Below are 14,236 nucleotides of genomic sequence, written 5' to 3'. Positions count from 1 at the left end.
AAACAGCTCTGATGACAGCTGTACCAGATAGTAAGTGCACACGTCTCTCCCAGCATCTCCCTAAACTCTTCAGAGCAGCTAAGTGGATAAAACTGATTTCAGCTGTTACCTGAGTAGCCACTTGTGTCTGCCAAGTCTGCTCCAGAGACAAGAACCAGGCTTTGATGACAGAAGAAGAAAAACATGGGAATGACTGGCTCCCTGGCTGTCCTTGTCTCACAGCCCACATCCCCAAACCTCAGGAAATCTGGGTCCTGGCATGCAGGGAGATTAAGAGCTACAGTGTCCTAAGGAGGTCACAGTGCATTCAACCCAAGGGCATAAACAAGTGTGCACCTTTTGGTGAGAGGCCCAGGTGGCAGGCTGAGGCTCCGCACAGTTGAATATTCAGGGCAGTCTTTCTGGATATGGTGGGTTCTCGTTTCTATTTTCAAAGTAGTAAGAGTTGGGGTAGGTGAGTACAAGAAGTAGGGGCACTTCTCATATTCATGTGATTGGGGTCATTGTTTCCTGATATGTTGTTGGTTTCCCTAATGCGGCATGGCTTCTCCAGGACAGGGACCATGGCTTTTCTCATTTCTGTAGTCCTAGATCCCAACTTAGAGATTACTTGTTAGTTGAATAGAGGTATGGGTGTGATGTCTAACTCTATGGCTGTTTAATTTTCTCCATCCTACCAGTTGCCAAGTTCTCCCTCAACTCCAATAAACTAGAAGCCACAGGACATCAGCTTTCTTCGGTGGTGACCTGGAAATCCAGGCCACACAATGGACAGTCTCAGGATTCTGATGAGCAAACCACCTCTTGCCCAGGATAGCTTTGAAGAGGCTCCCCTTGCCTCTCGTTCTGGTTACATTTCCACATCAAAGCTGGACATCCCACATTTGGCCTCTGCTCAGAACTTTGGTCACAGTAAATCCTTCACCTTTGTTATAGAAAAACTCAGTCATTTTAGTCATTTTGATGTCAATTTCCATGGATTTGCCAAGCTTGATAACTTGTAAGGTGACCACAGAGAGCAGATCTTAGCTGTAATGAGCGTCTTCTGCTCCTCCCTCCAGACACACTCTCCACCCACCTCCCTCCACCCTGAGAGGCTGACGTTATGGAACATTTCAATGGAAATCTCTGGTTTCCAGTTGGGTTCTGCCAGTGGCCTGACCTAGCATGAGATTGAAGTGGGGAGGAAAGAGTGAACTTGGGGTGTTTATTCAGCATCACTTGCCATGACCCCCAAGCCCTCCTCTCAGCTTTCTCTCCATGACTTTTCTCTTACACGTTCTGGTGACAGCTCTGTCCTCTCATTCCACTGGGCATAGGGGTACTAACTGCTTCATGTTACTTTCCTCAGGGAGTCATCCTATCCCTTGTGGTTCCCTGACACCCTACCCACACCTTTGAAAATGGTGCCTTTATTACATACTCCTCGGGTCTCCCCCTACTAAAGTGGGCCGTCTCTTTCCTGTTGAAGTATTGACTGATACACTGGCGTAAGGGAACACCCTGCCTGCCCTTCACCCCCTCCCGAGAGCCTAAAGAGACTTCTGAGCTTCAGGAAGAATCTGCCGTGAAGGACCACCCTTACTCACCCTCCTCACCTGCACTGCCTTCTTTCCACTTCTGTCCCTTTTATGGCCTAGCACACAGGTTTAAAAAGTAGGTGTCAACCACCCTCTTTTGCTAAAGCAAGAAATACATCATTTTGCCATTTTGAATTAATCAAAAATATTTGCCAATGAGAATTTTTGAACATATCAAGATAACCAGAGAGAACACCCTGAATATTCTAACCTAAAGTGGAAAAGTGTGGTATCTTGGTTTGTTTCTGAGGCCTAATCACTGGGGCAGGGGGGCACTAATGATGAGGGTAGCAGCATGTTAATGCCTTTAGCAATGTGAGGAGAAGAGTTCACAGAACCCTAAGACTTTGCACTTGGAGCCCTGACTGGGAACCATGGCTCAGGGCTGAGGGAAGTTGCTGAAAACATTGAAGGCCAAGAGTGACGTGGCTTTCCCCTAGACCAGACCCAAACTACAGCCCATGGGAGACTCCTACTTTTGTAAATGATGTGTTAATGAAACACAGCCATTTGTTTATGTTTTTTTTTTTTTTTTTTTTTTTTTTTTCTGGGATGTGTTTGCACTACAGTAGGAGCGTTGAGTTTTCAGAGGCTGTATGGTCCTCTGTGCAGAAAGGAGTTTGCAGAGCGGGCCTGGCTGCTGTCCTTTGAGAGGCTTGCTTATGAGGTTGGCGTCTAAGAGCCTGGGTCTCAGGATTCCCAGCAGAACTGATAAGAGTGGCTCTCTGTGCTTAATCTGATTATACAAACAAAACAGCCTAGGTTTACCACCCACTTTCCTTCTGGAAGCCTGGGATTTTGGTGCATACCAGGCAGAGGCTGCCTATGTGACAGCCCCCAGTAAAAACCCTGGTGCTGCGTCTCTAACGTAATTCTCTGGTAGGCAGCATTTCCCATGTGTTGTCACAGCTCAGAGGAATTGAGCATGTCCTGTGCAACCCCCCCGGGAGGGGACCCTTGGAAACTTGGACCTGGTTTCCCCAGGATTTGTCCAGGAGCCTTTCTCCTTTTTCCTTTTCCTTTTGGGTTTGTTTTGTATCCTTTTGCTGTCATAAATCATAGCAGCGAGTACAGCTACGTGCTGAGTCCTGTGAGTCCCCATAGAAAATCATTTAGCTGAGGGTGGTGTTGGGGACTCCCCAGCACACCCAGAAAACCAAACATTGGTCATCCTGACCTTTAAGAAAAAGTTTGCCACCTCCTGCTCTGCACAGTCTTAGTGTGCATGGAAATTATGTGTTATACATCTCCCATCCCACAAGACTCTGCGCTCCCTGAAGGCGCGATCCAGGCTTTTTACTCTGACAAAGCACAGTATCTGACATGAAATATTTATGAAGGGAGGAAATCAGGGAATCTGTAAATAATGGACTCAAGGTGGGCAGATCACGAGGTCAGGAGTTTGAAACCAGCCTGACCAACATGGTGAAACCCCGTTTCTACTAAAAATACAAAAATTAGCCGGGCATGGTGGTGCGCACCTGTAATCCCAGCTACTCAGGAGGCGGAGGCAGGAGAATCACTTGAACCTGGGAGGTGGAAGGTTGCAGTGAGCCGAGATAGCGCCACTGCACTCCAGGCTGGGCAACAGAGCAAGACTCTGTCTCCAAAAAAGAAAAAAAAAAGAGGGGTTTGTAAACTGGGTGAAGAAATAAATTTAAAAGGTTATAACCAATGTTTTCCAATGAAAGATTAGAAATCAGTGTATATTACATATGTAAGGGTGTTTTATTTCTTGTAGTTATGCAGGTGGACCAGACACTATACCGGATCATAATGTAAAAGGGTTTCTTCTTGTCCATTGCAATAGAAAATAATCTGAAGGCCACTGGATGTGAAGACTCCGGGGTCTTCCCTAACTGTGGCCTCTCTGCCAGCTGCCTGGAAGAATCACCGCCTACCCTCCTGTCTCTGTGGCCGTTGGCATTTATCCACACTCTCTCCCTCCCTCCACCCCCAGAACGTGTACTACACGAGCAGTCAGCAGATCCATGTGGGCATTCTGAGCCCCACCGTGGATGATGATGACAACCGATGCCTGGTGGACGTCAACAGCCGGCCCCGGCTCATCGAGTGCAGCTACGCCAAAGCCAAGAGGATGAAGCTTCACTGGCAGTTCTCTCAGGTAACAGCCCCAGAGCCCGGGCACAGTGGCAGCCATCGTGGAGAGTGGCCTCAGGGGCCAGGGAGGTGATGGAGGAGAGGGGAAGGGGAAGGAGAGACAGACTGGCAGTAGTGAGGCTGTGGCTCCAGACTGCTTTGCTTCTCAGGGATTTGCTGATCAAATTACCATGTGCTGTGGGTCTCATGTGTTAACTATTGACCCCTGTGATATTGGCTCTGAGGGAGTTTATTATTGTTGTTGTTTTATTATAATGATTTTATTATTGTACTTTTTAGATATAAGGAAACTGAGGCTCAGAGATGGGAGTCCCCTGCCCAGAGTCTCACAGCTGGGGCGGGGCTGGGATATAAACTCAGGTCTTTCTGACTTTAAACCTTCACGTTTCTCCTATACAAGCCTCTGCTCACGAGATGGAGCCCCCAGTCTCCCAGGTGTAGACAGTGCTGGGTCTCTGATCTGCAACCCCCTCTGCCTTCAACGCAGTATTGGGTCACTCTGGGAGAAGAGGTTTCCTTGCCAGACAGCATCTTGGGGCCATTTGGCGAAAGGCAGTCCTCACACTAGTGACCGTGGGACATTCCTTTATTAAGTCTCTGTTAATTCAGGGGCCCATATTTGACTTCCTGCTCTTCACTGGCCCCTAGTAGCTCCCATTATAGAATGGTTGCCAAGGATCTAGATGCCTAGCTTTGAGAACTTCTGCCTCTGCCCAGAGGTCTCCTAGTCACCAGGGAATCTGCTAAGGTAGGATCCATTTTCAGCCACAGATAGGGATGCCTGCCTCCCAGGTGGAGCAGGTAAAGTGTTAATAACAGGAAGTGAGGGAGCCCATGGGGTTGTGGAGCCTCAGGGCTGCCTGGGGGCTGTACATGGTGGACACTCCCAGGGAAGTTCGGGAGGGAACACCTGTATTCATGGAACTGAGTGGCAGGAGTCCCTGACTCCAGCCTCCTGGCAAGCTGCTTCTCCCCTGGTGAGGATGGAGGCTGCTGGGGGCACTGCAAGGAGCTTTGGAAGCTGGCTATACCTTGATTCCAATCCTGGCATCCAGTTACTCTCCCTGTAGCAAGGGTGATGGTAAGGAGAGTCCCAGCTACATCATATTGTATGGGCATAGGGCACCTTTGACTGGTCTGGGTGTGCAGAATTAGAGCACTTACAGAGACTCTTAGGTCCTAAATAAACAGTGAATGTCAATACTGAGCTGGAAGTTCAAAACAAGGTCATGGACTTAGGAGCTAGTTAGAAAGCAGAACCAAGAGCCTAAACCAGGGCTTTGTGAACACAGGAAAGCAGATGGTGGAGAGGAGCCCAGGAGCCAAATGGGAGCATTTCCGAGGGCAGGTGGAGGATGCAGGTGGCAGCTCTGTGAGTCCCAGCTCACCCTGCAAAGTGTCGGGGGTTCAATGAAAGGGAACTCACGCAAAGGACTCATGGCTCCTGCTCCTTCCTGTCTATGTAACCTTTGACATGTGCTGTAAACTGTGAAGTTCTATCCCAATAGGAATAACAGCTAACATTCATACAGTACTTACTATGTGTCAGGCATATATTAACTCATTTAATCCTCACCACACCCAGATGTGATTGATAGGTACCACCTGACCTCATAGATGAGGAAACTGAGTCACAGAGAAGTTAACGAACATGCCCAAGGTGCTCATGTTGGTCATTATTTATGAAATAGTTCAAATTCTCTCTTACTTCTCATCACTGAAGCTATGTCGGAAGTGGCCACGTGGGAGAAGGCCAGAGGTCGGGGCTGAGGCTTGAGACACAGGGTGTTCATCCTCCCACCTCCCTCTCTGTGGAAACACCAGATGCCCCAGCTGGGAGCTGTTGCTGACTCGACACTGTGCCTGGCAGAAGCCTTCGTCACTTTCCTCTGCCAGATTTCCAGCTCAGGGGCCAGAGGATGGGGCTACATTTCCCTCCTTTCCTCCTTCAAGTTGAGAGGCAGAGGGAGGCCTGGGGTGTGTGGTGTGGAAGGACAGTTAGGTATACGCCCAGTGAGGGATGGCTGTTGTTTCTCAAGTCGGGCTAGGTGCAAAGTAGGCTTGTAGGTTGAAGACAACAGGGTCCTGAGTGCATATTCCGGGCTCTGTGGAGGTGAGTGGGGCTGACTTTGCTGGGGTGAAATGGTCTTCATGCCTGAGACTGTCTTCAGAGTCTATGGAGGTCACAAGGGACCATTTTCTACTGCCCTCAGCCAGACCTACTGGGCCTCTGGGTTCAGCTTGCCCTGCCTTCTGCGAATGGAACGAATGGAACCGTGCAGGAAGTTGGTGGTGGTGCAGCTAGGGGTGGGCAGGGCTGGTGGTTTCTCAGGAGACACTGTACTTAATTGGGAGTGAATGTTAAGAACCTGGGAGCCTGGTCTCTTTGGAAGGAGTGAAGGGCATTCCAGGGAGAGGAAACAGCATGTGTGAAAGTTGTGACATCGAAAGCAGGCCGTGCTCAGGGAGCTTCCGGGAGTCAGTGGTGGCCGATCCTGGAGGGCACAGTGGGGAGCGGCTGAAGAGTCTGGAAGGCCAACTGGGCCAGGCCTGGAGGCCACAGGGCCTGGTGGATTTGATTCTGTGGGAGATGAGGATATGTAACCCCAGGTCATGTTTAGGTCTGGGATTTTGAAAGCCCCCTCCGGCAGGGATTGTGAAGCTAGATTAGGAGAGATTCTAGAAAAGGAAAGAAGCAGGATGAAGAGTTAGCAGGAGATTGAGATGCAGTTTGAAGATTTAGCCATTTCTTCCTCCCTCTCCTCCATGACCCCGGGGTCTTCATAGCCTGCGTCAGCCCCCAAAGTCTCCTCTTAGCACAGGCTCTAAGGCCAATCCTAGGGGCTCAGCTTTGGTGGTGTGGGCTGGAAATGTTGACAGGCATCACCAGGAGTCCTCTAATCGACAAGAGTACTGCTTCAGATTACTGCAGGAGGAGGATGAGCAGTGGCCTCTGGGCTGTCTTGGAATAGCCCCTGGAGGCCACAGCCCAGCCAGGCACTTGAAGCCCTGGGGACTTGGTGTCATCCAGACATGGGTATTCCTCAACTGAAGTAAGCCTCCAGCCCTCTTCAGACTCCTCTGCCTGTGAGCCTCAGCCTTTCTGTGTTCAGCCTTATACAGTTTGAGGTTAATAGCACACACAGCAAGCCCACCTCCAATATGAGACATTGAGATGAAGTCACCCTCCAAGATCACATGGCCTGAGAGTGGTAGATTCACTGGCTCAATCTGAAGCCCAGGCTGCTTTGACATCCAAGACCTGCACCCAGACACTTCTACCCTCTTTCCGGCCCTCACAGAGTCCTTCCCACGCACGCTCTGAGGTCCCCACTGGAGTAACTCAGTCTCATCTCCTGTGCACACCTAGATGCCTTGGGGCTGTGGCCAGCACTCCCCACTCCTCCCATCTTGTCTGTCCATCCTGGCTATGGCAGAGAAGGAAACACTGTTGTAAAATGGGCATCCTTGAGGTAAAGTCACCCCAAGTTCCAGCTCCCTCCTTCCCTTATCCCAGGGCATGGCTTGAAAAGGCAGCCCCACATGATTTCTGTTTAAACAGACATAGCAATCAACAAAGCAGGCATCTGTGGCACAAGGCTCTTCAGTGACTGGGCAGTTTTCAGCCACTTTGGCATATGTCTAATTAAAACTCCCCAGAGTGCTTTGGCCACCATATATTTGATCCTTCTACAAAAGGGAACTGTTTGGAAATACTATTTTTGAATTCCTAGTTTGCAGACCCAGAGCAGCCACTCTCACTTGCTATTTAATAATTAATATATGTGGAAGTTTTGCTTACTGCAAAATGATCAATATTTATCAGGTGACCTGGAATCTCTCCTCAAGCCCTCATTGGTGAGGAGTCGCTGTTGACAAGGCCTGAAGAAGCCAGGAGCCTCTTAAATGATTAAAGTCTTGTGCTTGGGCTAATTTTCTTGCAACAGGTTTTAATCTTTGCAAATTGCATTCAGATCCTACCAACTAGAACGTTCTGGTACTGAAGTTGGGCTGAAAGGAGCTTTTACTGGGTGCATTTCAAATCTCCTTTCTGGTTTCACATTATGCACTATTTATTCTCCTGAGGACCACATTTAAGCTCCACAGACACTCAGGCCGAATTAATTTTAAAATAATCTAGTGTGTTTTCCCAGGTTCTCCTACCAAGAAGATAGGCATTTGCATATCTTAGTGTTCCATCTCATACCCTGATTTTCTGCTTAACAAATAAAATACATTTCCTCTAACCCCCACAAGCTCTTCTGAATTTCCAATACTTCAGGCTGAACCAGGACAGCATTAGATACTGACACTGAGAAACCACATTTGATGAAAACATCTCTTGGCAACGCTGATGTGCAGGACTCTGATGAGCAATTTTCCAATGATGAACAGTCTTTCCTTTAGTCGTTCATCAAACATTTATTGAGCATGGGGGTTGGACAGGAGGAATGCAGATATAAATCAGACACAGCCTCTGCCCTCAAGGAGCTCATGGGCATGTAAACACAATGGAACCGAACGATGAGAACAGAAACCGAGGGGTGTGCTGTGTTCTGAGAGCCTGGGATGACCGACTTGGTCTGCAGAACTCAGAGATGGCTTCACGTAGGAGGCTTGTTTGATTTATATCATAAAGGTTGTAGAGACAGTTTCCAAGCATAGAACATCCCAAGTAGTGGCTCACTTGGGCAAAGGCATGAAATAGCTGAGCATATTTTAGGAGTAGGAATCCATTGTCTGGTGTGTGCAGAATTTAGAGTTTTTGATGGGACAAGTAGGAGATGAGATAAGACTTAGAGTCATGTAGAGCAGATAATGATGGTTGTTGAAAGCCATTCCAAGGAGGTAGACTTCACATTAAAAGCAGAAGGAAGGAATGGGGAATGTTCTTAAGTAGTAGATTTCCACGGTGGGGTGTGCAAAATCCCCCTGGCAGCTGAAAGCAGGGTGGATCAGAAGGAAAGAGGCTGGAAACAGGGAAGCAAGTTAAGGAGGAGACTGTTTCATTGTCCCGGGAAGAGATAGGAGGACTTGGTTGCCACAGGGGTGTGGGGACATGCAGCTATCAGGGAGGACTTTGAGAGACATTTCAGCAGGTTATTACACAATGATGGATTAGATGATGGTAGTTGGGCAGTGGAGTGGTTCTCAATACAGGACCATTGCCAGCCCTGTGTTTGAGAACATTTGGTGGGCAGGCAGAATTGCCTCCCTCAAGCTATACACCCTCTCTAAACAGCTGATGTCTCCCGCATCAGCACATGACAAAACTTCATAATATTAGAAGTGGCAGTTGTTGCCTTCAGTGATTTTTTCCTGTTTGTGATTCCTCCAGGATTAAAGAACTTCTAAAACTACCTGCCTACTGGGATGATAAATTCATATGCATTAAGTATATGTCTTTCAACCTTCTGAGAGTAGCCTCTGTACTGAGATTTGGGGGATTCTGGGATTCAGTGATGGATTTCTGTGAAAAAAGAGGCATTTGGTCAATGACCCCTGGACCAGTGGAGGGAGAGGGAAGAGGCAAATATCAGGTCACTACAGAGAAGAACTTTGTGGCAGGATACTTGTCAAGCAAAGCAGAGGACTGACTCTCGGTAGTAACAAGGCCACCTCTCCACCTGCAACTACCATCATTCCTTTGAATGGTTTGTAATAGCCTAATGTTAGAGGGAGTCCTCTGTTCAAAGTTGTTATTGAAGAGATTCTTGCTTTAGGAAGGCTGTCGTTTGATGTGGTCCTCCAAGCTCCCACTTTCTGAAAGTCCATCTATATGTTTGAATGCATGGCTAAAGGATTGAGGACTATTTAAGACCAGAAATTGCTCAGAAAGGTCAGTGTTCTACCTGCAGATCTCTGAAGGGCTGCCTTGTGCAAGGGCCCAGCAGGGTTGTCCTATGTAGCCCTGAGGGAGGACCAGCAGGGGGAAATCAGGAGCAATTTATTGAGCTGCTTCTTCATAGAGCTGGCGATGAAGCTGATGGCTTGGGCAGGTGGTGAGTTCAGGGGACCATCAGCAGGTTGTCAAAGGCTCTACAGCTGTCGGTGGAGTTGGGCTGGGTGATTTTAAGGGCTTATGGATCCTGAAATTCTATAATTCTAAGCTCCCGAAGTTAGATGGCAAACCCTGAGAAGGGTTTTTTCCCCCTAGAATTCTCACTGGGCCAGCCTGAATACAAAGCATCACAAATTTGAGAATGACACTCTTAATCACACTTTATGGCATCACTTACCCCTTATTTCAACCCGTGTCCCTCTCTCCTTCCATCAGCCAACAGACTAGAGGGCAGGACTGTGTCTCACACTTCAGTATCTCCAGCACCTAATGAAAAGCCAGAGACAGAGGCGGCACCCAGCATGCTGTTGATCAAATGAAGGAGTCTTTTTTAAAAAATTCACAATTCTTAACCAAAGTCCCCCCTGTGTGCAAGGTCTTGAGCTAGGTTTGTGGGAGCCCCAAAGATGAACAAAATCCTACCTCAGTGACTGTCCTCGGATGCATGCATGCTCACTGAAGAAAAAAAAAAAAGTCATACAACAGTATTTCAAAAACATTTCATGTTAATAGTCCAAGGGTCCTGCTTAGCTGGAAAATCCCTAGTTCCTACAGTGAACACTTTTAGGTGGTAGCGCATCCCACCTGTGGTACACAGACATGCATTATGTAGGATACTCAAAGTTACGGCATAAACACGCACTTTTTCCGATCACCTCAGATTTGGAGGAGGGAGGTGGCAATATTTTATACTAAAACAGATATGCATATTGCATGGAGTGGAGTGCAAATTTAAATGAGTATTTTTAAAAACAGGAGGATCTGATGAAATCTCAGGGTGTTGAGACTATATTTCATGTTGCCCTCAGACTCTGGGTTCTTTGGCGGGAACATTGGCAAGGCCGAGCTTGGAGTTCAAGGGTATGCAGGGCAGGCACCACACCCCAGCCCCCTGTGCTTGCTTCATTCTCAGAGCAGCGCTGATGCCTTTTCCAAGTGGGGAACGTTGCGGATAGCCACAGAGATGTCTGTTAATGCCAGGAAAGGAGAAATTTTCAAGACTAGATGAGACTGCCTGGAAGAGACTGAGCCCCTAGCCAAAGTTGCCTGTCAAGGGACAATTGGCTCTGATTTGTGAGGTCTAATTTGATAATCTGATGCAAGATGAGTAACGCACGCAAAGACGAATCTATTTGCAGAGCACATTTCCCAGGGAACACCACTAATTCTGCCAAAGAATTTCCCCATGCTAGAGGAGGAGGAGTCCTTGACTTTCTCCTGCTCCAATCCCCAAGTGCTGTCAGCAAGTCCAACTTTGAGAACCTTTTGTGTTGAAAAGACAATAATCGAGTATTTAATTATGGCTCCAGAATAAAACAGCCTTTCATTTCCATGTCATATGAAGGGACAAGTGTAGAACTGTCCAGTTTTGAGGGACTGACAAAGCTTCGTTTAGGCCTTGGATGTGCAATTAGTTATTTTTGGTTTATGGAAGTCAGCACTTCCCTCCTCTCCCTCATCCCACAGATATCAGGGACCGGGACTAGGTGTGATGGCTCAGCTCCCCACTACCCAGACCTAGGTGAGATTTTAAAATGTATTGCTCAAACATTTATATGGTGTTTACTATGTGCCCTGCACTACTCTGTTTTATAAATGTTACTTAATCCCTATGATAGTGCTATAAGGTACTTACTATAATTATCCCCAGTTTTACAGAGGAGGAAACTGAGGCATGGACAGATTAAGTCATTTGTCAAAAATCAGATCTGGGAATCCTGCCTCTGGGGTCCATGTTTTAAACCACCATACCATGGTCCCTTGTCCTGCCTCTGGAAAACCAGTGGATCGCTGCAATGGGAGTGTGGGGCTGGGGCCTCCCTGCTGAGCCTGTCACAAATATGTGTGGACTGGCTGGATCCCTACCTCCTCAGCAAACTCCCTCCAGCCATCCTGCTGTCTCCATAACCCCTCTCCACCTGTGCTTTTGTACTTGATGTTCCTGTTACCCCATCTTCAGTCCAAGGGGCCCTTCACACAACAAGCCCCGGGCAGAATCTCACTCAGGCAAAGGTGAGACTAAGAAAGAGAACACCCAAGTACCTTAAAAAAAAAAAAAAAAAAAAAATGAAAGTCTTTACTAGTAAATCAGGTGTTGAGTATTCATAATACAAAAAGACCACTTAACTCTACCAAAAAAAAAAGACTTAAGCTCAGGGTTTCTTTAACTAGCTGTAATGTCCCACACATGCTTTGAAGTATTTGATTACTAATCATTAACTATTTAACCTAGAAACTCCTGAGCTCACCATGCTTAAAGCCAAAGACCCACTGGGCCGCTTGCCCGTGGAAAATTAATTAAAAAGGAAAGTGGAATGGGAATTCTGAAATAAGCAGCGAAGCATTTGGAATACACGAGCTAGTACACACACAGCGTCCTTGTGAACTCCTTGATTGCAAAAGTAAGACCAGCCTGAGCTTAACACAAATACTCCAGACGTTCCACCTCAGGATGCAAGCGACCAGCTGGGCCCAACTCTTTCCTGAAAGGGGGTCATAGCTTGTGGTCTCAAAGTGTGGTCCCAGACCACCACCACCAATGCAACAGCACCTGGGAACTTTTTTAAATTATTGTCTTTTCAACACAAAAGGTTCTCAAAGTTGGACTTGCTGACAGCACTTGGGGATTGGAGCAGGAGAAAGTCAACGACTCCTCCTCCTCCTCTAGCATGGGGAAATTCTTTGGCAGAATTAGTGGTGTTCCCTGGGAAATGTGCTCTGCAAATAGATTCGTCTTTGCGTGCGTTACTCATCTTGCATCAAATTATCAAATTAGACCTCACAAATCAGAGCCAATTGTCCCTTGACAGGCAACTTTGGCTAGGGGCTCAGTCTCTTCCAGGCAGTCTCATCTAGTCTTGAAAATTTCTCCTTTCCTGGCATTAACAGACATCTCTGTGGCTATCCGCAACGTTCCCCACTTGGAAAATGCATAATTTTTTTTCAGGCCTTATCTCAGACCTAGTGAATCAGAAGTGAGAGGGGCAGTGATCTATAGTTTAACAAGCCCCCAGGTGACTCTAACTCTTACATTCCAGGGGGAACAGACCAGTCAGTCTGTACCACATGTAGGCACCACAGACACACTTGGGAAACTGAGGCAGAAAGGTGCTTGGCTGTGTAATAACCTGCGATCTGCTCCTCGGTGCCCAAGAGACTCATGGACTGTGGCTTCCACACGCCCCAGTCTACACACAGTTCCCTACGTTGAGACACAAATTGAGTGCCCCAGCATGCTCTGTCTCCTTTTGCAAGTGACAAGACTGAAGCCCAGAGTGGCTCAGCCATTTTCCTGAGGTGACGTGGCCAAGGCGGGGCACAGAGTCCTACGTTCTTTGCTTCTGCTCATGCCTTTCCAGTTCCTATTCCTGAAAGGCCCAGAAGGAGGAGGCATTAGGCTGGGAGGAGGGAACCTGGCTCTAGGAATTATTTTTAGCCTTCAAAATTCTATACATTCAAATTTGATTTTTTTCTTTTAGCTGATGTTTCCATATTTAATTTGGTTTTCATTCCAATTAAGTTCTCTGTGTGCTACGGCTTCTCTCCTGCCAGGTTTAATTGCCCTTATTTAAATTCTTTAATTAAAAGTATTGTGTGTTTCCAGATTATGTAGTTGTAGTATTACACAAATAATGTAGATGACAGGGCTGGTGAACCAAGTGACTGTGCCCTACACAGAGGGAGGGGCCAGCCCAGGTCTCTGCATGAAGCCCCAGCCTAGAGCCATGAGACTGGGCCGGAGGCTGCAGGTTGGACCCTGGGAGTGAGGACAGAAGTCGGCTAACATGTGTCCCTTCTTCCTTCCTCCCTCCAATGCTCTGTGCCCAACACAGCACCACCCAGAGTGACTTGGTTGACCTATCAGTCAGATTCTGCAATGGCTGGCCCTGTCATTCAGATTAAAAGTCAAAGTCTTGCTTGTAATTCCAGCACTTTGGGAGCCTGAGGCAGGCAGATCACCTGAGGTCAGGAGTTCGAGACCAGCCTGGCCAACATGGCAAAACCCCGTCTCTCCTAAAAATACAAATATTAGCTAGGCATGATGGTGCATGTCTGTAATCCCAGCTACTTGGGAAGCTGAGGCGGGAGAATCACTTGAACCTGGGATTGCATTGAGCCGAGATCCTGCTACTGCACTCCAGCCTGTGTGACAGTGAGACTCCATCTCAAGAAAAAAATAAAAAGCCAAAGTCTGTTCAGTGGCCACAAGGCCCTATCCACTTACCCGCACCTCTTGGACCTCATCTCCTCCCACTAACCCCAAGCTCAGGGCCCACGACTCCGCCACCTCTGCCCTGGGCCACCTCCTCCCCTCCTTGTCCTTGCTGAGATCTCAATTTTCATGGAGGATTTCCCTGGCCACCTCTTACAATTGCCGTCTGCCTCCAGCTCACCACCACCCCTGAGCCTCTTTCCTTGTCTACATTTTTGTATACAACCTTATCACCTTCTCGCATGCTTTGGAATTTATTTT

At 47.7% G+C, this 14,236-nt stretch overlaps 1 protein-coding gene across 2 annotated transcripts in view; it reads left to right on the top strand.

Moving 5' to 3' along the window:
- GALNT18 (polypeptide N-acetylgalactosaminyltransferase 18) overlaps positions 1-14,236 on the top strand; it is a 350,531-nt gene that overhangs the window by 324,152 nt on the left and 12,143 nt on the right. For both annotated transcript variants that reach the window (XM_016920376.3, XM_016920377.3), the window contains one exon: positions 3,541-3,705. In XM_016920376.3, the coding sequence (XP_016775865.1) occupies positions 3,541-3,705 (165 nt within the window). The remainder of the gene's footprint in view (positions 1-3,540; positions 3,706-14,236) is intronic.

This window comes from Pan troglodytes, chromosome 9, assembly GCF_028858775.2.
Source record: "Pan troglodytes isolate AG18354 chromosome 9, NHGRI_mPanTro3-v2.0_pri, whole genome shotgun sequence".
In the NCBI taxonomy this organism is placed as follows: Eukaryota; Metazoa; Chordata; class Mammalia; order Primates; family Hominidae; genus Pan; species Pan troglodytes.
Note: the sequence above shows the minus strand (reverse complement) of the source record. Positions and strands in the feature narration are given on the sequence as shown.